The 23,584-nt window shown below is 36.7% G+C and overlaps 1 protein-coding gene across 1 annotated transcript in view; it reads right to left on the bottom strand.

The window, feature by feature from the left end:
- Positions 1 to 8,884: 8,884 nt before the first annotated feature.
- Positions 8,885 to 23,584, bottom strand: part of LOC128997603 (uncharacterized) — a 105,030-nt gene continuing 90,330 nt past the window's right edge. Inside the window, exons 4-15 of the mRNA XM_054423242.1 lie at positions 19,604 to 19,825; positions 13,139 to 13,255; positions 12,235 to 12,858; positions 11,696 to 12,184; positions 11,159 to 11,512; positions 10,891 to 11,109; positions 10,622 to 10,840; positions 10,391 to 10,572; positions 10,103 to 10,319; positions 9,970 to 10,053; positions 9,391 to 9,786; positions 8,885 to 9,004 (exon numbers count right to left, since the gene is read on the bottom strand). Coding sequence (XP_054279217.1) covers positions 8,952 to 9,004; positions 9,391 to 9,786; positions 9,970 to 10,053; positions 10,103 to 10,319; positions 10,391 to 10,572; positions 10,622 to 10,840; positions 10,891 to 11,109; positions 11,159 to 11,512; positions 11,696 to 12,184; positions 12,235 to 12,858; positions 13,139 to 13,255; positions 19,604 to 19,825 — 3,176 coding nt within the window. The 3' untranslated portion in view covers positions 8,885 to 8,951. The remainder of the gene's footprint in view (positions 9,005 to 9,390; positions 9,787 to 9,969; positions 10,054 to 10,102; positions 10,320 to 10,390; positions 10,573 to 10,621; positions 10,841 to 10,890; positions 11,110 to 11,158; positions 11,513 to 11,695; positions 12,185 to 12,234; positions 12,859 to 13,138; positions 13,256 to 19,603; positions 19,826 to 23,584) is intronic.

Consider the following 23,584-nt stretch of genomic DNA (forward strand, 5'->3'; position numbering starts at 1 on the left):
CAATTAAATTCTATCATCAAACAAAACTGGACATCAATTATATATTAAAATCAAATTAAAAATAACTTTCTATTTAATTTCGGTTCAATTTCTGACAGCCTACTCCAAATACATAAATTGAGTGAGATCTGAATACATTACTGTCTTTCGTAGAATTAAAAATTCTGAAATCCTCAGGATTTTGATTTTCTAATAATATATTGTATAATCTCTAAACAATTATAGCAGTTTGAAATAATCACAGCAACCTAATCTTCTAAATTAGTAAAAAAAAATAAAAAAAAATGCTATTCTCTGTAACATCACAATTTAAACTATTCTTTACTTTATCTAAGGTATCCATTTGAAATAGAAATTTCTTAAAACTTTAACAGTTCCCTGATTATGGGAGAAGATCTGGAGAAAAAATACCCCTTTTGTAGCAAACCTGCAGAGTGCAGACTAAACAGATTTCTATTTGCCTGATTGGATTTTCTCTGAACTATTTTCTTAATAATGCCAGATTTATTGCCTTTTTAAATAACATTAGGTTTAACGAGTAAGTAGGTTTGCTGCTACAGGGAAGGTAGTAAGCGTGTTTTTCAATAAAAAGTAACAGTTTACTTATTCTCCTAAAAATAACATAGGAATTTTTAATCTTCGGTTTTTTTAATTTTCTATGAAGTTGTACAAACATGCTTCAATATACAATGTTATTTGTTTTTTAGAACTAAAAATAGTTTTTGAAAGAAATTGCAAAATCAAAATTAAACATAAGATGGGGATCAAAATAAAAAATACTTACTTTTAAAAACGACTTTTAATAACCAGCGTCTTGAAAATGTTTAGTTGCCATTTTGTTATTAGTGGTATGATTTATATTTTCTTTATGGCAATTGTTTAGTTTTTTCAAGAGCTGTAAAATGATATGACAGTGGACTATACTTCCATTTTGAAAATATTTAGACCCACTACCCGTAAGGGCCAAATTTTCTAAATTGCTCATTTTTATTGTAGCCCCTCATGTCTAAGAAGGTTGCATCAAACTGATTTCAACTATCTCAAATAATAAAAAGTTAAGGGGGGTGCAAGTTACTTTTTAGCCACCCTCACGGTTGACTGGATGCCATTTTGCTATTAGTGGTACGATTTTTGTTTTGTAATTAAACATATTTTAAGACATTAAACATGTCTTTATGTTTTTTAATTTCTTCAAAAACCTGAGGTCGACTATACATGGCATTTGAACAATTTGAACCCTACCTCCACTGTAAGGGCAAAATTTTCAAAATTAACCATAATTATTGGAGCCCCTCATATCTAAGAAGGCTTACCGGTTCCAAATACCTCAAATGGTTATAAAGTTAAAGGAAGTGCAAGTAACTTTTTCAGCCACCCTGTATTTTTCATACCATTATGTTATTTAAGAAAGTAATTGTTCTTTATATCCGTTTTTTAATCATTTATTTAAATATATTTGAGTTAACAATAAAATATCAACGCATTTGTAACAATTATTATTTTGGTGCAAGAACACAAGGGACCATCAAAATCAGTGTTTCCTAGTAAATATTGTAATTAGTAGCTTTAGTATTTTTACGATGTCACCAGGACCGGTTTTTACAAATTCTGAAAACCTGCAATCTTGCTTGGTAAATAATTTGATTTTAAATATAAAATAAAACCTATCGAAATCCTCAAAATTTTATTTGACTCTATATTTATGCTCGACTTTGAAGTCCTGAAAAGGTTTAAGAAATCACTTTGTAGCTTCTCACTCTTAGTCAAGTGAAGAACGTTTGACTATTAATAGAACTGTACATTCCATCTCCATGTTAAAAAGGGGTGCTAGTTTTTTTTTTTTTAATCAAAATGAATGTAGCTGAAGTGAGTGTTACGAATAAACTGACAAAAATCTTGAGTACTCAGTGAAAGTAGGCAATAACAATATTTTATTTTAACTATTTTAACATCATCTTTGGTCAAAAGACAAAAAACAACTCTACTAACTTTTGTTTACATTTTCTCATTAATAACATGTGTTTTAATTATTAGTAAGCATTCTAATACAAATATTAACATTTGATAACAATTTAAAACCAGTAAGTTAAACAAACTCAGCATATATAACAGCGAGTCACGAAAAGATTGCGCTGATGTAATCTACTGATTTCTGTCAAATGTGCAGACTTTTTAACCAAGTCATTTCATGGGATAACTTTTGTTAGCTATGGCATCTTGTATGCCCCCCTAAACTACCTCAGTAACAAAAAAATACCCCCGTCGCAGCAAACCTGCAGACTAAGCAAATTTCCATTTACCGGGTTTGATTTTCAAATAAATCTATTTAAATAACGTTAGTTTTAACAAGTCTTAGGTTTGCTGCTACAGGGAGGGTAATAAAGTGTGTTTTTAGTCAAATATTAATGGTTTATTATAAAAAAAATGTCCAAGTTTGATCAAAATATATCCATAAATTAGCAAACTACAACAGTTTACTTATTCTCCATAATAATAGCATGGGAATTTTAAATTTAAAATTTTTGAATTTTCTACGTATCCAATAATCGTAAAAAAACACTTCAATATTCTAAATCATTTATATTTTAAGCTCTTTAAAATGGTTTGAAGAGAAATTGGAAAATTTTATGTTTTGGGGATCAGAAATGAGAAAAACCAAATTTTACCCCATAAAACCCCCCACAAAGTTGGTGGCTCAGTTGGTAGTGTCATGGACTTAGCGATGTCGTGGGTTCGGATCCTGGCAACTGCCACACAAATTTATCAGTACAGTTCACCTTTGTACTGTACCGGCTCACCCCTTACTTGGCTGGATACGTTCCATGCACAGATCTGTAGTCTATGTGGACAGGCAAATGCAAAGTTAAAAGAGGTCGCCAACCTCTTAAAAAAAAAAAACCCCGTTCCCATTATCCGATCATGCTGGTTCGCGAACTCATCCAAGTTTATTCCGTCCTACATCTTCAAGCTAAATTTCATCTAAATCGGACAAAAATTACTCAAGTTATAGCTCACAGACGTATATGTATGTATAAATATATATACACATATAAATATTTGAACGAATAGTGTTTTTGGCCTCTAGGAACATCAAAATGAAAAATTATATCGGTCCCGGCTCCAGGTCTTACCGTGCCACCTACAGTAATAGCTACTCCCCTATAGGGAAATTTGCTAAAAGTGGAAAATAGAATCTTAGACACTATCTTAAACATGTTTTTTTAAAATAAAAAATAGGCGAGTGCTGGTTCATATAGATGGGATGTCTACTTCAATATCCAATAGTTACTAGTGTACCTGTTGCTCGAAATCGAGCAATTGTCAAGTACCGGTATTATACAGAAGTTATTTTAAAACTACAGTAATAACAGTCATAATTTTCGATGAGTTTAAAAGACCCGACTAAATGCTTATGTAACTAATTGAAATACTCACGCTATTTAATAGTGTTTCAAAATAACAAAAGCTTCTTGTAAAAATATTTTAGCATTTTATGGACCCGGCCTTATTTTTTAGTGTTTTCTACAAATGTTTCCCGACTTAAAGCTGTAACAAGTAAACATTTATTGCATGTATTTATTTGATCTGACCTTAGGTAGGTTTACTTTACTCCTGTGACAACATGATGTGTATATTCTTCATGTTTTTTTTTACTTCCAAAATAAGTTGCTTAGCATAACTGGCAAAAATAATTCATCTCCCCAAGTGATTATGTACCTGGATTCCTTACTGTGAGACCAGGTCTCTCCTCTACTCTTCTCGTAAGTATAAGATTTCCTATTAACTGTCTCCTCCTCCTGTTTTCAATATTTCTCCTTTAGACTCGAGAAATTTTCTGTTCTTCCAACAAAACTGATTGACTGTTTGGATTTGTCTATAACCTCCTAAATATTACAAACATCAATATTTACTCCCAAAAAGCTGGTGAGTTTATTTTTATATACAGCTGTTTTTGTTTTTAAATTTGTTGTCAATGCAATTCTTATGGGGAAAATGCGACATTTGAGAGCGTCTTGTGCCCTTAAGGATAAGAGATTTTAAATTCTAAAACCTTTATGCAAAACTACAAATTGAGACGAATTATTTTACACATCAAACGTTAAAATTGGTCCAGAAATAACGGAGGAGTTTTGTTCACAAAAAACAGCCCTCACGTATCAATATAAGAGATTGGTTGAACCTTCTACCATAACCATCCGAATTGGTTGAACCTTCTACCATAACCATCCGAATTGGTTGAACCTTCTACCATGCATGGTAACATGCATTCTACCTTAAGATACTTGTGTGTTTGAATGCATTTAATTTTAATTCCAAATGAAAAGTTTTTGAAGTTTTATATGATTTAAACATTCAAATATTATACCTATGTACAGAGTAGACGACTATTTAGTTTATGGCATATTCTCACAGAGCCTACTCCCCATACTAAAATTAAATAGAAGGGTTGTTTTCCACCTTCAGGCTTTATGTTGATCACTTATCTCTCTAGGAAGCTTTTCCCGAGTCTTGCAAGATTAGGATAAGCAGTTTCTGCAATCCATTGCAAAACATGTTGCTTTAGGCATCCCCCCAATTATATAATGTCAGCCATATTTGTAGAATACCAACCAATTATATAATTTAAGCCTTTATTGTAGACTAGCTGTAACCCGCGGGCTTTGCCCCGTTTAACTTCTTAATTTTCAAGATTATCTCGTTCGCATGGCTCAATCACGTCCTGGTTGAAGTTTGTTCGCTACGCTCACTCACCTTTAGGTTGGAGCTCGTTCGCTGCGCTCACTTGCCTTCAGGTTAGCTCGTTCGCTACGCTAACTCGCCTCCAGGTTGAAGTTTGTTCGCTACGCTCACTCACCTTTTGGTTGCAAATTAGCTGTTGTCATAAATGTAAAAGAAATAATAGTGCTGCACCCTGTTGGTAATCCTTGTAACTTTAATGCTATTGAACATCATAGAACAGAACCAACTTGTTTAATTGAAACAGCTGTTAAGATTCAATAATTCCATTTCTCATAAAGTTAACATGGGAAACTCCAGAGTCACTGGGGCGGAGCCCGAAAGGATTTTTGAAATAAGAATATGTCTATATGTTAATCGGGAATGTGAGCTATCATTATGCCAAATTTCAGCCCAATCCGACCAGTATTTTTCGCGTTCACTTGTCACAAACATACATCCATACATCCATCCATACATCCATCCATACACCCAAACTTTCTCATTTATAATATTAGTAGGATTACCAATCAATTATACAAGGTGGCTGGTCAGCAGTATTAAAAAAGTTTTTGGTGTAAGTGCAAAGAAAATGGATTGTGATGATGCATCTAATAGGTTCAAAGTATAGAAATTGGCTTCCCAAAAAAATCATTTTAATTTTTCTAAAATAACCATGTTTTCAAACATAATACACTAGTTTCTCAATTACCTGCAAACGGATTTGAGTAGATGATGTCATTTTTGTGTTCTACATTAAATTTTGAATAAGAATCGTTGAAAATGATGGAGGATCATTAATAAAAACCCCATTTGAAACTGTTCCAAAGATTAAAATGAAGGTTTTTGATAACAATTTAAACATTATTGGTCTATTGCACTTTCTACACCCTGTATACAAGAAGGTAGCAAAATATGTTGAAAACTGCTCCATTTTATAAGCTTTCCAACCATATGCTACACTTTTGAGGTTTACTATTGAGGCAGGTATAAATAAAACTGTGTAAGTTTTTAGCTCGATTTATTTGGAAACTTTTTTTATAAAATACATCAAAATAACAACTCATGTCCGAAGGTTTCACATTTCATCTAGGCTGCATTCCTTTGTAACATTTATGGATTACTATTTAGCGAACAACATGCAGGAGTTAATGGTTTGAAAGTTTGTAGACATTGTTACATTTAATTATTAGAACCATTGCTTCTCATCGACTATATTTTAAATATAAAAAGATAAATAGATTTTATTATACTTACATAATAAAATATTATTTCTTAAACAATATTTATACATTTGGAAAAATATATACAAAATAATATATTACAACCAATATACAACTTATAGAAAAAGCTGGATATTTTACGACTGATTTTATGTTTTGATAAAATTCAACCTTAATAATAAAATAACTCAGGGGTGTTCACTGTTCATTATAAGTTTTTGTAAACAAAAGGTTGAGGTTTAAATATATTAAACTAGAACAAAATATATTTTGTTCAAAGGAAAAACAACACATTTAAAATATAACAGAATTTTTATAATATTTTAAAAACCTCTTCCTTCTTTAAAAATTGATACTTGCACGAGTGATACACCGATTCATTTAAAAAAACGCATACATCTATACTCTGCCGAAGATAAATATTAAAAATCCAGCTTTTTCAAAACCTAAACTAATTTTATACAAAATAATCTGTACATATAAATTAACATCTCGTATTTATATATGTATATATATCTATGAAGAATTAAAACAAAAAACATAACAAAATGCAACTTATTGTAGGATAATATACCGAGAGTAATCGAGGATTAAATACTGATTGTTTGAATTCAAATTTCTTTGGTAGATCAGTCCCTAGTTGTTATTTACATTAAACATCGACAACGACATGAATGCAGGATTTAATGGACTAAAGTTCAACTTTAGTGTTAAAAATCTCTGTTAACATCTAAGGAAACAAATATAGACTTGTAACATAAGGAGTTGTTGACGTGCTTGTTGAAGTAATTAAATATTGCTTGTTTAACAATTTCTCCCTCTAATTTATGGAGGAAATATATTGTTTCTGTCCAAATTTTCAAGTTTGAGGTTTTAGTGGAAATGTTCCTTTTGGAGTTTCTTAAACCTATGATGTTGCGACTTACCAGTATTAGGTTTTCATATGATCATCCAGAGTATTTTCATTACTGGATCTGCAGCTTAGACCTATTTCAGGTAACTTAAACTTAACTCGCTAACTTTACATTGTTTATTCCTTAAACATTTTATTGATAGAAATGCAAATACTTGTTATTGATAAAAAAATTGTTAAATTTGAAATATGACTGAACTTATTCTTATAACAAACATTCTACCGGTGTTGATTAAGTTGGTTTACATTGGTCTGTTCTTATTTAAACTATACAAATTTTTACTCATTTCAAATGAAACACAATGTTTATGTGATATATTCTTGTCAGTTGATTGTCTGAATCAAGGTCCCACTAGAAAAAACAGGCCATACTACAGGATTCATAACGTCACACTAGTGGATGGATTTCATTGATAAATTCATTGCCTTCACCATTCCCATATGTTTTAGGTAAATAAACAAGCTGGCTGTTTGTGAGATTTTAATGGTAAGAGTTTAGTACAACTATCCACCACTGTGACGTAGTGTTGCGCTGCCTGTGCTGCAGCATGGCCTGTTTTTTCTAGTGGGGCCTTGTCTGAATGCTCAAAACTTTGGTCATCTTGTGATTTTTTGTGGGGTTTGCTCCATGAGAAAGGACAGAGAGATCGTAGACAGCGTTCTCACCCACATAACATAACACTTTCTCAGTGTAAACAAATTTTCAGTTGACTTATGTACGAGGGCGGTTTTTGCGTATGCCGTCATTTGTGCACAGAATGTCACCTTTTGCAGCTCTGTAACTGACGTGTAAGCTTCATGGTGAGTTTTTAAATTATTGAATCTCCTGCTGCCTGAGACGTTTTTGACCGCAACAACATATCTGATGCTGACATTTATTGCCAGATGACTGAAGTTTATGACCCTAATGCAATGATAGTGGGGAAAGTGCAGAAATGAGGTAGGGAGTTTAAAATGGTTGTGAAAATGTTCATTTTGGAAGGAATTTCTTTTTGTTTACCTAGACTTCTCACTGAATCAATTTTTACACTCCACACTTAACCCTCACTCATTGCATTAGGGCTATAACCTTCAGACACCTGGCTATGAATGTCTGCATCGGATATGTTTCTTTTAACAAAACACGTAACACTGAACTTATCTCGCATGCAGCGGGAGATGCAATTATTTTAAAAACACACGGCAAAGCGTGTACATCAGCTACAGAGCTGCAAATGGTTTCATTCTGTTCACAAATGATGCCAATAACCGTCGAGAAGCCTCGATGCAGAATACTACATATAGCCTGCCATGAGACATAACTGTTTGAGGATAAAATCCCATCCCACTCATGGATGGGTCAAATGTGCAGTCTGTGGTAGAGACCCACCTGAAATAGAAAGTGTATGGCTTTTGTGGATAATTTCAATCTTTGTGTTCATAATATGAGGACTAAATCTTCATTACACCAGTTAATGATGTGTCGGTGCCTGAAGACGATTCTCTATACTACCGGTTCATAGGAAAGGTACCAGTACCGCAAATTGAATTTAAAATTCAGACCCGGTACTTCAGTACAAGGTTTAGGTCTACTAGTTGCACGTCTGGCAACTACGGCTAGTTGACAACCATGAATTCCATCCCTCGATGCCATGTTACTTATATAATGTTTCAATTCTTCAATTACATTAAAAATACACCACAAATAATAAAATTAGAGCAATCTGTCATTGCAACCAACATTCTTTGACCATGAATACCATACAATAAAATTTTGAGAAGAGTGAAATTAACGAAATTACCCAAATTAATTACCTAGGAGAAATGAGTACTATTTAGTTAGGTACCAAGGCTACTGCTGCCAAGATAAGAATACATTTTGATAGCAACTGGTATCAGTAACGACTTTGAAAATACACTGATTACTAACAATAACAATGAGTTAATCGTTATCCCTGGAACTCAAAGGGTTAAACTTTTAGAGAGAAATGTAAAATGTCGAACGTCAACAACCCCTGGCGTGTTACAAGCTTTGTCACACTCTAGCATATCTCGGGTCTGCTTGTCTATCACAAGTAGGTTCAGTCTGTCAGAGTCTTAGAAGAGGAATGGCAGAAAGGCTACGAGAGCGAACCTTCCAGCACAGTGTTGTCCCACAAGGCTCTCTGGTCACCTGGAAAACACATTGAATTAGTTAACTTTTGTTTGGTACCGTTAAATTCCTCAAATCACCTGTTCAGAAAAATCGGACAACTCAAAAGTAAGCCAAACCGAACGTGTGGTAGGTTGCTTAAATATTGATTATCATGATCGATGACGTAAAGGGTGTACTGTAAATGAAATTAGTTGTCCTATCCGTTCAAAAAGTGTCAAGTCCAGAGACAAAAAAGCAAAAAATCATTTAAACTAAACTTTGTGTATGCCGATAGTTAAGTTATTATTTGGAACAGGTAATCATTATAAATCAATCTTAAGGACAGGCAACAGACAAATATAACAAAAATAATAATTATGAAGTTTGGATTGAAATATAAATATTGATCTATGATATCCTCGTACCTGAGGGACAGTATCCAGGAGCTTGTGTATCTATGACGTAGCCTGTGACACAAGCGTCCTTCACCATGTGACACCAAGAGGTGTAGGTCCTGTTGTTGGAGCCACACAACTCCACCACATGTCTTCCTGTAATGTCACTACAGTTAGTATATTCAGGTTGTGTATCTATGACGTAGCCTGTGACACAAGCGTCCTTCACCATGTGACACCAAGAGGTGTAGGTCCTGTTGTTGGAGCCACACAACTCCACCACATGTCTTCCTGTAATGTCACTACAGTTAGTATATTCAGGTTGTGTATCTATGACGTAGCCTGTGACACAAGCGTCCTTCACCATGTGACACCAAGAGGTGTAGGTCCTGTTGTTGGAGCCACACAACTCCACCACATGTCTTCCTGTAATGTCACTACAGTTAGTATATTCAGGTTGTGTATATGACGTAGCCTGTGACACAAGCGTCCTTCACCATGTGACACCAAGAGGTGTAGGTCCTGTTGTTGGAGCCACACAACTCAACCACATGCCTTCCTGTAATGTCACTACAGTTAGTATATTCAGGTTGTGTATCTATGACTTGCTTGTGACACAAGCGTCCTTCACCATGTGACACCAAGAGGTGTAGGTCCTGTTGTTGGAGCCACACAACTCAACCACATGTCTTCCTGTAATGTCACTACAGTTAGTATATTCAGGTTGTGTATATGACGTAGCCTGTGACACAAGCGTCCTTCACCATGTGACACCAAGAGGTGTAGGTCCTGTTGTTGGAGCCACACAACTCCACCACATGTCTTCCTGTAATGTCACTACAGTTAGTATATTCAGGTTGTGTATATGACGTAGCCTGTGACACAAGCGTCCTTCCCCATGTGACACCAAGAGGTGTAGGTCCTGTTGTTGGAGCCACACAACTCCACCACATGTCTTCCTGTAATGTCACTACAGTTAGTATATTCAGGTTGTGTATATGACGTAGCCTGTGACACAAGCGTCCTTCACCATGTGACACCAAGAGGTGTAGGTCCTGTTGTTGGAGCCACACAACTCAACCACATGTCTTCCTGTAATGTCACTACAGTAAGTATATATGACGTAGCCTGTGACACAAGCGTCCTTCACCATGTGACACCAAGAGGTGTAGGTCCTGTTGTTGGAGCCACACAACTCAACCACATGTCTTCCTGTAATGTCACTACAGTTAGTATATTCAGGTTGTGTATATGACGTAGCCTGTGACACAAGCGTCCTTCCCCATGTGACACCAAGAGGTGTAGGTCCTGTTGTTGGAGCCACACAACTCAACCACATGTCTTCCTGTAATGTCACCACAGTTAGTATATTCAGGTTGTGTATCTATGATGTAGCCCGTGACACAAGTGTCCTTCACCATGTGACACCAAGAGGTGTAGGTCCTGTTGTTGGAGCCACACAACTCAACCACATGTCTTCCTGTAATGTCACTACAGTTAGTATATTCAGGTTGTGTATCTATGACTTGCTTGTGACACAAGCGTCCTTCACCATGTGACACCAAGAGGTGTAGGTCCTGTTGTTGGAGCCACACAACTCCACCACATGTCTTCCTGTAATGTCACTACAGTTAGTATATTCAGGTTGTGTATCTATGACGTAGCCTGTGACACAAGCGTCCTTCACCATGTGACACCAAGAGGTGTAGGTCCTGTTGTTGGAGCCACACAGCTCCACCACATGTCTTCCTGTAATGTCACTACAGTTAGTATATTCAGGTTGTGTATATGACGTAGCCTGTGACACAAGCGTCCTTCACCATGTGACACCAAGAGGTGTAGGTCCTGTTGTTGGAGCCACACAGCTCCACCACATGTCTTCCTGTAATGTCACTAAAGTTAGTATATTCAGGTTGTGTATCTATGACGTAGCCTGTGACACAAGCGTCCTTCACCATGTGACACCAAGAGGTGTAGGTCCTGTTGTTGGAGCCACACAGCTCCACCACATGTCTTCCTGTAATGTCACTACAGTTAGTATATTCAGGTTGTGTATCTATGACGTAGCCTGTGACACAAGCGTCCTTCACCATGTGACACCAAGAGGTGTAGGTCCTGTTGTTGGAGCCACACAGCTCCACCACATGTCTTCCTGTAATGTCACTACAGTTAGTATATTCAGGTTGTGTATATGACGTAGCCTGTGACACAAGCGTCCTTCACCATGTGACACCAAGAGGTGTAGGTCCTGTTGTTGGAGCCACACAGCTCCACCACATGTCTTCCTGTAATGCCACTACAGTTAGTATATTCAGGTTGTGTATCTATGACTTGCTTGTGACACAAGCGTCCTTCACCATGTGACACCGAGAGGTGTAGGTCCTGTTGTTGGAGCCACACAACTCCACCACATGTCTTCCTGTAATGTCACTACAGTTAGTATATTCAGGTTGTGTATCTATGACGTAGCCTGTGACACAAGCGTCCTTCACCATGTGACACCAAGAGGTGTAGGTCCTGTTGTTGGAGCCACACAACTCAACCACATGTCTTCCTGTAATGTCACTACAGTTAGTATATTCAGGTTGTGTATCTATGACGTAGCCTGTGACACAAGCGTCCTTCACCATGTGACACCAAGAGGTGTAGGTCCTGTTGTTGGAGCCACACAGCTCCACCACATGTCTTCCTGTAATGTCACTACAGTTAGTATATTCAGGTTGTGTATCTATGACGTAGCCTGTGACACAAGCGTCCTTCACCATGTGACACCAAGAGGTGTAGGTCCTGTTGTTGGAGCCACACAGCTCCACCACATGTCTTCCTGTAATGTCACTACAGTTAGTATATTCAGGTTGTGTATCTATGACTTGCTTGTGACACAAGCGTCCTTCACCATGTGACACCAAGAGGTGTAGGTCCTGTTGTTGGAGCCACACAACTCCACCACATGTCTTCCTGTAATGTCACTACAGTTAGTATATTCAGGTTGTGTATCTATGACGTAGCCTGTGACACAAGCGTCCTTCACCATGTGACACCAAGAGGTGTAGGTCCTGTTGTTGGAGCCACACAACTCAACCACATGTCTTCCTGTAATGTCACTACAGTTAGTATATTCAGGTTGTGTATCTATGACGTAGCCTGTGACACAAGCGTCCTTCACCATGTGACACCAAGAGGTGTAGGTCCTGTTGTTGGAGCCACACAGCTCCACCACATGTCTTCCTGTAATGTCACTACAGTTAGTATATTCAGGTTGTGTATCTATGACGTAGCCTGTGACACAAGCGTCCTTCACCATGTGACACCAAGAGGTGTAGGTCCTGTTGTTGGAGCCACACAACTCCACCACATGTCTTCCTGTAATGTCACTACAGTTAGTATATTCAGGTTGTGTATCTATGACGTAGCCTGTGACACAAGCGTCCTTCACCATGTGACACCAAGAGGTGTAGGTCCTGTTGTTGGAGCCACACAACTCCACCACATGTCTTCCTGTAATGTCACTACAGTTAGTATATTCAGGTTGTGTATATGACGTAGCCTGTGACACAAGCGTCCTTCACCATGTGACACCAAGAGGTGTAGGTCCTGTTGTTGGAGCCACACAACTCCACCACTTGCCTTCCTGTAATGTTACCTCAATTAGTACATCCAGATCTTGATTTTACATAGCCTGGGGTAAAAACGTTCTTCATTATTATCAAGTTATTACTGCTTCACATGTAATCCAATACTACTTAAATTATGCTCTCTTTATCTTTTGAATATTTACCATTGCGATCCGGACAAGGTAAAGATGAACAAGTGACACAGCGAGGATGATCCGTTTTTGGCTGTCTCAGACAACGTTGGCCCAGGCTGCAGTGGATCTGGTCACAAGTAGCTCGAGCTGCAAATATAGTCACTACTTTAACCACAAAACATACTAAGACTCAATGACAAGCAGGTAAATAAAGAAACACTATCCCAATGGGGCTTATTTTGGTCCAAGCTAACCAGAACCTACGATGATCAAATCATTTTCAACTTTAAATTGTCACTGGTTTCAAAATCCATTTGGATAATCTTGAGAATCTCTTGGGGTAAATTTGAACTGTGAAGCTAGTTCTGTTAATACGGTTTCCATTAACACAAGTCTACATAAGTCATTTTCCAAAGTCTTCATTCGGACACATCCATTTAGCCACTAGACTCGTTTGAGAAAATATAAGACTTCAGATCATCAGTCTAAGTTTTTGTCAAAAAATCATATTCTCTAGTTTCGTTACAGAATTTACAAAGCTACACAGATCATTCTACACTCATCCTTACTCGTATTTGGGTAAATACGCACCAAGGGGGATGACGTACCCATCCCAATAATTGATTATTTATATCACTGCCAAAGCTTGCAACACACGTGACAACATCAAAATAAACAAATACATTTTCCAACACAGCACGAACGAAAATTGCAAGATAAAGTCCTCCTGATTTTATGATGAATATTGAGGAGAATTAACCAACACAATCACCTTTTTACACAAGTACGAAATTGAAATTTTACATCACTTAAAGCACCGGAATACCAGAGCATACGTCCCGCATACGTTATCTAAATTCCCAACTCGTGTTGTATCCGATCAGAAAACGGTTGTAAACGTATTTACGATTTGTCTATCTACTCGGTCGTCACGATGTCGCCGTCGCGTTGCGTAAGTTTATTCCGGAGATATGCAAACGACGTGAGGCAGAGTGAGTTATGTTATGTCTAGAGACGGAGGTCGGTGACCTTGAGTGGCCTTGGTCAAGGACGTCTGAGTCATACACTGATACCTAGATATTGCAGACGCCATCTCCGCCGCGCCGCGTGCGCTACTTTCTTTCTGCCGGTTCATTTTTTGTGGTAGGTGCGGGCAGAAATTTTCGCCGAGATGTTTGATTTGATAACCGGTAACGTGAGTTCACAGTGTGTATGTAATGTTTAGATCTGATGTTGCTCTCTTCAGTTAGAATCTTCGACTTTTTGGCTCTGAAGTAGAATAAATTATAGATTTTCAAGGCACCGACACAGGGTGCGTATTTTAGATGAGTGATGAATGGATCAGGATGATAATAATAGATTTGTTTCTCTGACTAAGATCAGCCGTTTCTTTAGCATAGACGATTTATTGTTAAATTATCAATGACAGCCAGAACAAAGTCCAGTTACGATAGAAAAGCTACTGGCTTTGCCAGGACCTAACAGATGACCTAATTACCAGCTCTATGAATATGAACCAGTTGTAGATAAATTGTTATTCTTGTAGAACATAGCTGCATGAACCACTAAGTAAGTGCGTTGCTGTACAAATTAGATTTTATCCAATGATTTTATGCTTAAGTTTTTGTTCCTGTGATTGTTGATGGTATATAAAAGATGGCTATAGTGTACGATAAAATGCTTTTTCAATGGCAACAAAACTCTGAATTATGGCAATCATTGTAGCCACACCCACAATATAAAACGGTCTAGATATTAGGTCTCGATTCTTACGACATCGCCTGTCTTTTTTTGGAAATCCCCGAAGTATTTGCAGATCCATACTTCGCAATACATATTACATAATTCATTTCTCTCATACATGAGATGAGCCAAGTTAAAATGTTGTTTGATGCGAAACATTTGAGGCTCATTGGTAGCTCTTTGTTTATAGTGGGGCCTAATTAAGAGAATCCTTTTCTCCCAACCTCTAACGAAATTCTTGAGAAGTGAGCGCCTCCTGCCATATTGTGTCCTGTGCTGGATAATTTAAGAGTCGCTTGAAATGCAATCAACTTCACGGACAGACAGTAAGTGTGCTTTGTATTATGCAGCATGACAACAACCCGTACATGAATTCAAAAAAAGTAGACTAGCTATATGGATTGGACCCGTGATTTTTAAGGCAAAAGACAAAACCACCTAAGTTACGCATGAAACAACCATCGCCAAACACTATGTTTAATGCAGTGATTTAAATCATATTCTAGCGGAATCTCGTTCACAACGATACAGCTAATGCAGGAATGAATGAATGATTTTAATCAATATTTTCTATGAGCCATTACAACGACGAAACATCTACGCACTTTAACGTGAAGATGAGTAAGGATGTACAAATGAAGGAGATTATAGCTGTAGTAACTAGCTGCTGTACCCGTGCTTCGCAACGGGAAGAAAAATCAGTTTCATAATCATTGACATCGATTTAGAATAAATAATCCATGATCAAGTTTTAGATGAAATAATCCTACCACATAGTCGTGTGAAATATATTTAATTTCTTTGGATCAGCTGTCTGAAATTGTGAAATGAGCATTTGGCAGTTCTTCTAGTTTACATTGAAATGTCAAAATAAAGATCAACATGAGTTTTCTCATTCTGCCATGGAGACCAAACAATTTACTTTTGACAACCTTGTCTCAAAACTTTGGACATTCGGGCGAAGCCCGAGGGGAACTCAAGGAAGTGAATATGCCTATGACGTTCCTATATACTCCATCTTCGTTTTGGCTGTATCTGTTTATTATTTTAGTCGTGACAGTGACAGCTGCCCAGACAGACACCGCCTCAATTTTATAATAGAGTATAGATAACAAGCGGTTTGTTAGCCAAAACATTCATTTACTGTTCTAGGGACCGAACCATCAACCTTTTGAACACTAGGCAATCACGATAACCACCCTACTAGTAGTTCACGTTGTGGATTTGCCCGCAAAGTATCCGGAAGAATTTTATACTATGGCCATCACGAATTTTAACTTTTCTGCCTCAAGGAACTTTCACGTAGGCCTATTGCGCAGTCTTTCGTGAAACTGAAACTCCAATAAGATAAGCTGACTCAGTGATACAAGTTGGTTCGGAAACTTTCTTCAGTAGCGATGAAGAAATTTCCTCTACGGAATGTTCCGAGTCCCAGATTAGCATTAGCGGTCCGCTGCCGTAGATCGACCTCTACCTTCACCTCTGCAAGTGGAGCAGACACCCTCTACTCCACCCACACCCGCCAAATCATTAATTTTACCCGCGAAAGACACGTTTTAGACCGTTTTCATGATGGCGCACTAATGGCGCCCGTGATTGCCGACTTTAGGCTCTAATTTTGTTTTCTCAGCCTCCGTTGAGACGCGCAGTTTTTAATTGGAACAAATTATTTTCACTTGAAACAACCACCTGCAATAATTGCTGTCTGCAGTTCCAATTGAAGACTGCACGGGACCAATTGGTACATGGCCTGAGGGGGCGACGATGCAAGTAATGGCAACTTTGGGAAACGCAACGGCAATTTGTAAAGGGTTGATGTATTTCTTCAATCAGACTCTTTTGACGATTTATCTTCGTTTAGCAGGTTGATCACCTTTTAGAAGGGTAATAGATTAATTAACAATTAATAGCAAACATCTACCCATATTAAGATGTACTAGAGGTCGTCTCGTGGTTGACCAAAAATATGTATTGTACAAACTGTAAATAAACACTGTTAATTTTCTGTTTATATTTCGTCACCAGCATGGCAACCCATAAGACCCATGCTCATGTGTGCGCTTATTTTTAGCCTATTTAAATTTATGTAGGGATTCTGCACATCTACAGGCATATAACTTTCTAACTGTATGCGTGGATTTTCCCTGTGATGCACACGAGCTGAGGAAACAGGTTTTTAAAGAAACATGCTTGCTTATTAATACATAGATTTTTAAATAGAAAGAAGATGATAAAATAATCATGTCAATTTGGAATTGATCCAAAAGCTCCCTCTCTTTCATTGGATAAAACTTCCTTTGGTTATTCTTTACATCAGAATCCACCGGTATAACACTCTGACTCGTGTTAGGTACCAAGTTTTACATGCCAAATATTTGGTAAAGATTAAAAATGAACTCAGACTAAATTGTATGTTTTTTAACATTCTTTATCGATTATAGTAGTTGCAAGTATGGGCCTAAGCAACAATAACTCTCTGTAAAATTGTCGAAGTGGAAAAATGTTTAGTAGAAAGTGGTCAAATAAGCAGTGGTCAAATAAACGGTAAAACCATGTGAAAAGTGTACATTACGTCTGCTGAACATAGAAAACAATTTGTTTTGTTAAGAAATTACAATTTTTTAAAAATAATCTGTTTTCATGGTAGGGAGTGTTTAGTTAACTTTGGAGTGAAAAGAGAACAAATTATGATGGTGATAAAACAACACTTTACTGTACCCTCCCTCTTTCAGGCCCTATCAGGCTGATGGCTCTATCAGGGATCTGGAATGGAGGCCTGGCCCGATTAACCAACGAGCTTTAAGCTTTATAGGCTAAAGTTTCCTGAACCCTAAATTATTACCTATGTAATAATTTAACAAAAAAGCAAAAGTATATCTTTGAAAACACGCACATGGGTTTCATAGACTTTGATTAATTGAAATAAACCATTTTAATTTATAGTTCTTTACCAAACTTGACCGATTAAAGCTAAATTCAACGTCACCGGTTAATTATCGATGTGGACGTTTTCACAACGACCGTAAACGTCCGAATGGCCACCGGATCAGTGGAAATCTTCTGAAATAAATCCAAACGGTGCTATCATTGAAACTGTCCAGGAAATTGTATCACGTGGTTAATTATTCAAAACTCAGTGCAAAGTTTGGAATTGCAGTGTATAAAAACCGAAGGTCAATTGCAACACCTTCGCTTGGCACTCTGCAGAATCGAGACCAGATGCTTAAGCCGGACCAATAATAGCTCTTTGAACTCGAATGTTTCCTCCGGCGGCTGAAATAGCGTTACTCGGTGCTAATTACTTTCCTATGTGCTAATCTTATGCAGGCTAAACACACGCAAATACATCAGCAAAGTTCAACACAACAAAGTTCCGTTGAGAATCACATAGAAATCAACTGTAGGAAATCATTACTAATTTAGTTTTGGAAACCAAATGAGTGATAAACAGTGTTTTGCATCCCCTTACAAATTGAGACTGCAATGGTAATTATGTTTGGAGAATGTTTAAGGAGTTTTCGTTGATGGTAGGAAAAGGCTATTGGCAATGTTTGAAGACAATTTATTCCTAAAATGAATACAGGGACTTGTTTTGTTGATCTACCCCGATATGTTAAAACATTAGGACATCCATAATAGTCTAAGAACAAATCATAAAACATAGTAATGTAATAATGTATAGTGTTGAAAATGTTTACAAAAAACTTGAGAAATGCTTCACTAACAGTTCTCTTTAACGCAATCCTCAAACGAACAGATAAAACATAAAACACGGTTAGATACTCTTAAATTTGGATCTATAAAATTCCTGTGTGTCACATTTAAGATAGTTTAGCCACATCTATTCATAGCAGACGCGTTAAACTGGCAAGTGAAATTTATAGAGAAGGCTGGAGAAAAGATGATTTCGTTTAGAGTAAACATCTCGCATAACTTGGATGCTTTCTAAATTTATGCAATTAAGTCGACTTATTCATGATGTAACTTAAACATAGTATTTTAACATCAGTCGATGTACTAATACATGTTTATAATTTGATGTTAAATTCGATAGATTTTGCTATTAATTGACCAATTATTCAAATTTTCAATCATAACATTTTTGGCATTGTGTACACTAGACTCGAAATATTATGAGTTTGATAGGTGAGACAAAATGAACTTGCTACATTCGTATGGAATTTTAAGTATTGTATGACCTTTGATGATCAGGGCTGCTGCACCAACTCAGAAAAGATAACATGAATGTATGTGAGTATGTCAATTTCCCTATCCAATAAAGGACTCTTCCTTCAGCAACCTTGCTTTAGAATTAGCACAATTTTGGGTCGACGTTGCACAATTGCAATATAATCTAGACCCATTGAGTAGGCAATCCCTTTCTCTGTTACCAGTCAATGTAAAACAACAAAATAAATCAGTTTTGGTACTAACATGTATCAGAAATACAATTGAAAATCTCACCTTTAGGATATTTTCAATGATAAGGGCCACTCATTTATAGTGCGTTGCGGTAATTAGGTTAGGTTAGGATAGTTTAGTTTATAATGACAAATAACGTAATATCCCAAATCAATAGTTGTGATTTTGTGTAATGTGCTGCAAAAAAAAAACTGTATTTTCATGCGTTTTGAAAATTCTAGATTGTTTCTCATCATCAACTACCAAACTAAACTAACCTAACCACTGCAACGCGTGGTGGCCCTCTTATTTCAAATCCTTTACACTGTAACCAAATAAACGTAAACTTACGGATGCACTTGCCCTTGTAGGCTATCGGGATGGCTTTCCCCCGGCGACAAGCCGCTTGTCGCAGGTGACAGACCGACTGGTAAGTCCTTCGGTCGACTCCACACACAGGCCTGGGCGGTGACCCATGGGAACATCGGCGCGAGCATCTCACACAGTGCGGCGACAGGTTCTGGTCGAGGAGGCAGAACTTTCCAGCCGGACAGCGGATCCTGTCGCACGAGCCTGTGGTCAGTACTGCCGGTCATCGTCTGTACCAGCACAGAGAGAACAGGGACGAGGATAGGAAGGGAACAGGGAACAGGTGGGAAAGGGAGGAGACTGTAATGGAGAAGGGGAGGAGTCGGGAAGTTAACGAGATGTACAGAGAGGAAACAGTTAAGAAAAGTGAACACTTTAGAGGTGGTATGGGAAAAGAAAAACGAGAAAACAAGAAGGTAAAGAGATGTACTGATAAGATGGAAACAGTCAAGAAAAATGAACACCTTAGTGAAGGAGGTATAAGAAAAAGAAAAACAAGAAAACATAAAGGTTAGGAGATTTACTTATAAGAGATAAAATCCAAGACAAATCAACACCTAAGGATGGGAGGTATGGGAGAAGGAAAACTATTCAGGAAGGCTAGGAGATCTACCGATAACAGGGGAAGAATTAAGAAAAGGGAAGACATCTGGTAAAGAGTTATAGGAGAAGAAAAAGAGGGTACGGGAATGTAAAGAGATGTTCCGGTTAGAGTAAAACAGTTGAAAATAGGGAAACGTATTGGGGGTGATGTGTAGTCAAAAATGTATGAAGTACAGGGATGGCAACGGGTGGTGACGGAAGAAAAAATCAACAGTTGGAGAAAAATAGGCAAGGAATAGGGAATGTAATGAATCTTATTGCAATGGTAAATAGGAACTGATAGAAAAAAGAAGGTAATGTTTGTGTAGGTATGACAAAAGATTCTGGAGGAAAAGTAAGACAAAGAAATGTAAGAAAAGCGTTTGGTAAAATGTGGAAAGTATTAGAGGCGTCGAACAAGGTACTGGAGGAGACAAGAAATTTTAAAGAATGCAATAATAGAAAAAATTAGTTGAGAAAAGGTAGAATAATAGAGAAGGTTTGGGAGAAACCACAGGAAGAAAAGGATTGGCAATTGAAATACAGTACTCCTAATGTAAACAATAATAAATATTTGGGTAGTTAGAGTAAGTGTGCATGATGGTACGGTAATGTAGGAAGGGACAGTGAGGGACAAGCCAAAAACGAGGAAATACGCTGAGTAAAGGGAGAAAAGAAGTGTGTATACAATGAATTATGATTACGTTGCAGCATGAAAAGATGGTCACACTGCATATACGAAAGATTAACAACACACTTTACGTTCAATTGGAGATTGTGTGAAAAAGGAGTAAGCAAATTGACTGCAAAAGCCACAGTCAATGAACGTTGTAGCGGATTGGCCAGTCAGTGATGTATTATAACATAAATTTCACCAAAGAATATATGCAACGTCATATATTCATCATATACATTCAACTATGACAAATGATTGAGCGGAGCGAGCGAAGCGAGCGTAGCTCTTTAGGATCAACTTCAATGCAACAAATAGAGAAACATCACTCAATAACGGCTGAACGCATTTCAGCCAAACTTAACAAAATTACTAAGACTAATAGTGAGATGGTTTTTAAACAAGCAAATTTCAATTAGATAATACTAAAGCAATTTAAAACGAACTTAAAATTTCCAATTTTTAACATTAGGCTTATGGGACTAAAGTAGCCATATGACAGTTTTTTGTTTACAAGAAAAATGTAAACAAGAGAATCATAAGGTATTTCTTAACTTTCTAGACTTTTCTTTTAAACGTTTTTAAACCATTCCTATGATTTTAATAAACAAGAAAATGCCGTTAAAACATTTTTTCAAGGCGCGGAATTCACTGAAAATTGAGAAAATATACGGAACTACTTTCTCAATGCGCGGAGCATAAACAAGGAGCGGAGGGATACGGACCGCGGTGACTACTTTCTTGGGAACCTATTTGTGTTGCCAGCTGGTTAGAATTTAGAAACAGCCAATGTTAGAAATCAGAATCTAATAAGCGATATATCAAACCGCATCGAAATCTATATTTAATCCGATAATACCTCACAGGTTATATTATGTTGAATTACATCGACGGTGCAGTAAGTTATTACACTTATTAATAAAACCATAGACTTAAAACTCAGACTGAACACTGATCTAATTTCGGCATGTGGGGAAGGTAGGTCGGGGTTTATGAGTATTCGTGGTTTATGAGTATTAGTGTTTTGAAGTAAGGTTAGATTAGGAAGGTAAAGTGTAGGTTATAGGTAGGTGATCGGGTTGTTTATTTGTGTTGCACCATATAATTTTTATCTTTTGGAATAGTTGGTTAAACGGGGAAACGATTACAAAAATGCTTGCATTATGGTATTAACAAGCCATCTACGGTATTCTAGCGTTGTCTTTATATAAAGTCAATGATTCTAGAAAATTACTACATAAAAACCAAATGAAAGGAACATTTAGATTTGGACCTTTGACCATAGCAAAACTAACATGTAATTTATGAAATGTGAAAAGTTGTATATCATTAAATACTATTCTGTAATATTAATAATTATTGTTCGGCAAATCCTCATTTTAATGGCTCGGCTGAAAATGGAATCTGCATTTTTTGAAACAGTAATTTGGTAACAATTCAGTAATTTCAAATGTTGATAACAGTAGCCTATCCTGTATAAATACTGTTATTTGATTGCCAAGCCACGGGCTATACATACGTCCAGTTACAACCATAATAATAAGTAAATAAATTAATTACCTAGGCTTATAGAAGTCCACTTTTAACCACGGTATGGATAATTGTCAAGGCTTGTCCAGAAGTAGGCCCCTTTTTATTATTATTCTGTTTTCACTTAAATCAGCTGAATGCGATGTTTACTTATTACTTATGTTTAGGCCTACATTTCAGCCATTTTATGTTGCACGGTTGAATTTAAATGTCAAATTCCCCCTCCTGTTGTTATACTTTAATACTCGTTTTTTTATAGTTACTGTTATTTTTTATACTTAAATACTTTAACCGATTGTAAGGGTGAAAAATGTAGCCCAATGTTTTTGTTGTTGTAGGCTACAGTTGCATTTGAATGTTAAATTACCTTTCTCTTTTTTATACTTTACTTTTTGGATGTTAATATCAGATTCCAACTACTGTAATATTTTCATGGTCAAAACTACCATAATGCACTTCTGGAAGAGGTATCTGAATAACAAGATGTAGTAAAAACAACTATGAATTATTATAATTTTAATCAATAAAACCAGCATTAGGACATCTATTGACTTTTTTACATTTAATTACTTATACAATTATCAAATCACGTTTGTTCCGCTCAACTGGCTTTCACCTCTCTGAAAGCAACCCTAGTTACATATGTTTTCAACATCAATAACTACTTGTAAGCCATCTTAGATATTTATGACCATTTCTAAAGCGTTTTCTAAATTCAAGTTCTACAGTAAATAAGTTTCATCAGTGTCCACTTTAAATTGGGGGTTTCGTTTATGAGGATATTTTTACGTTGAAGAAGATTGGAAAAGTTGAAAGTAAATAATTTCTTAAAAATGAATTTAGGTTTTTAAATTCGGTTCAAGCTACGTATCATTGATGTGCCACCCACCGATTCAACTGCCAAAGTTTGTTATCTATTTGTTACATTGGTAAGTAGCATTTACCACTTTGATTGATGGAGAATTCTATCTGCATCGTGCACTGAACAACGATTGAGGAATGACTTAACAATGCAGGTGCACACGAGTAGAAAATGATTGCAGAATGATAAGCTGCATTGTTCTTGGCCAATCATCAATAAGCTTAGTGATTAATGTGACCCAGGCTCAGTTTTGATATTTCGAACTCAAGTTTTAGAACAACCCCAGTGACAATTCACAATCACAAAACAATATTGA

This window comes from Macrosteles quadrilineatus, unplaced genomic scaffold (genome assembly GCF_028750875.1).
Source record: "Macrosteles quadrilineatus isolate MER2022 unplaced genomic scaffold, UCM_ALF_1.0 Scaffold_6__1_contigs__length_79288215, whole genome shotgun sequence".
Taxonomy (NCBI): domain Eukaryota; kingdom Metazoa; phylum Arthropoda; class Insecta; order Hemiptera; family Cicadellidae; genus Macrosteles; species Macrosteles quadrilineatus.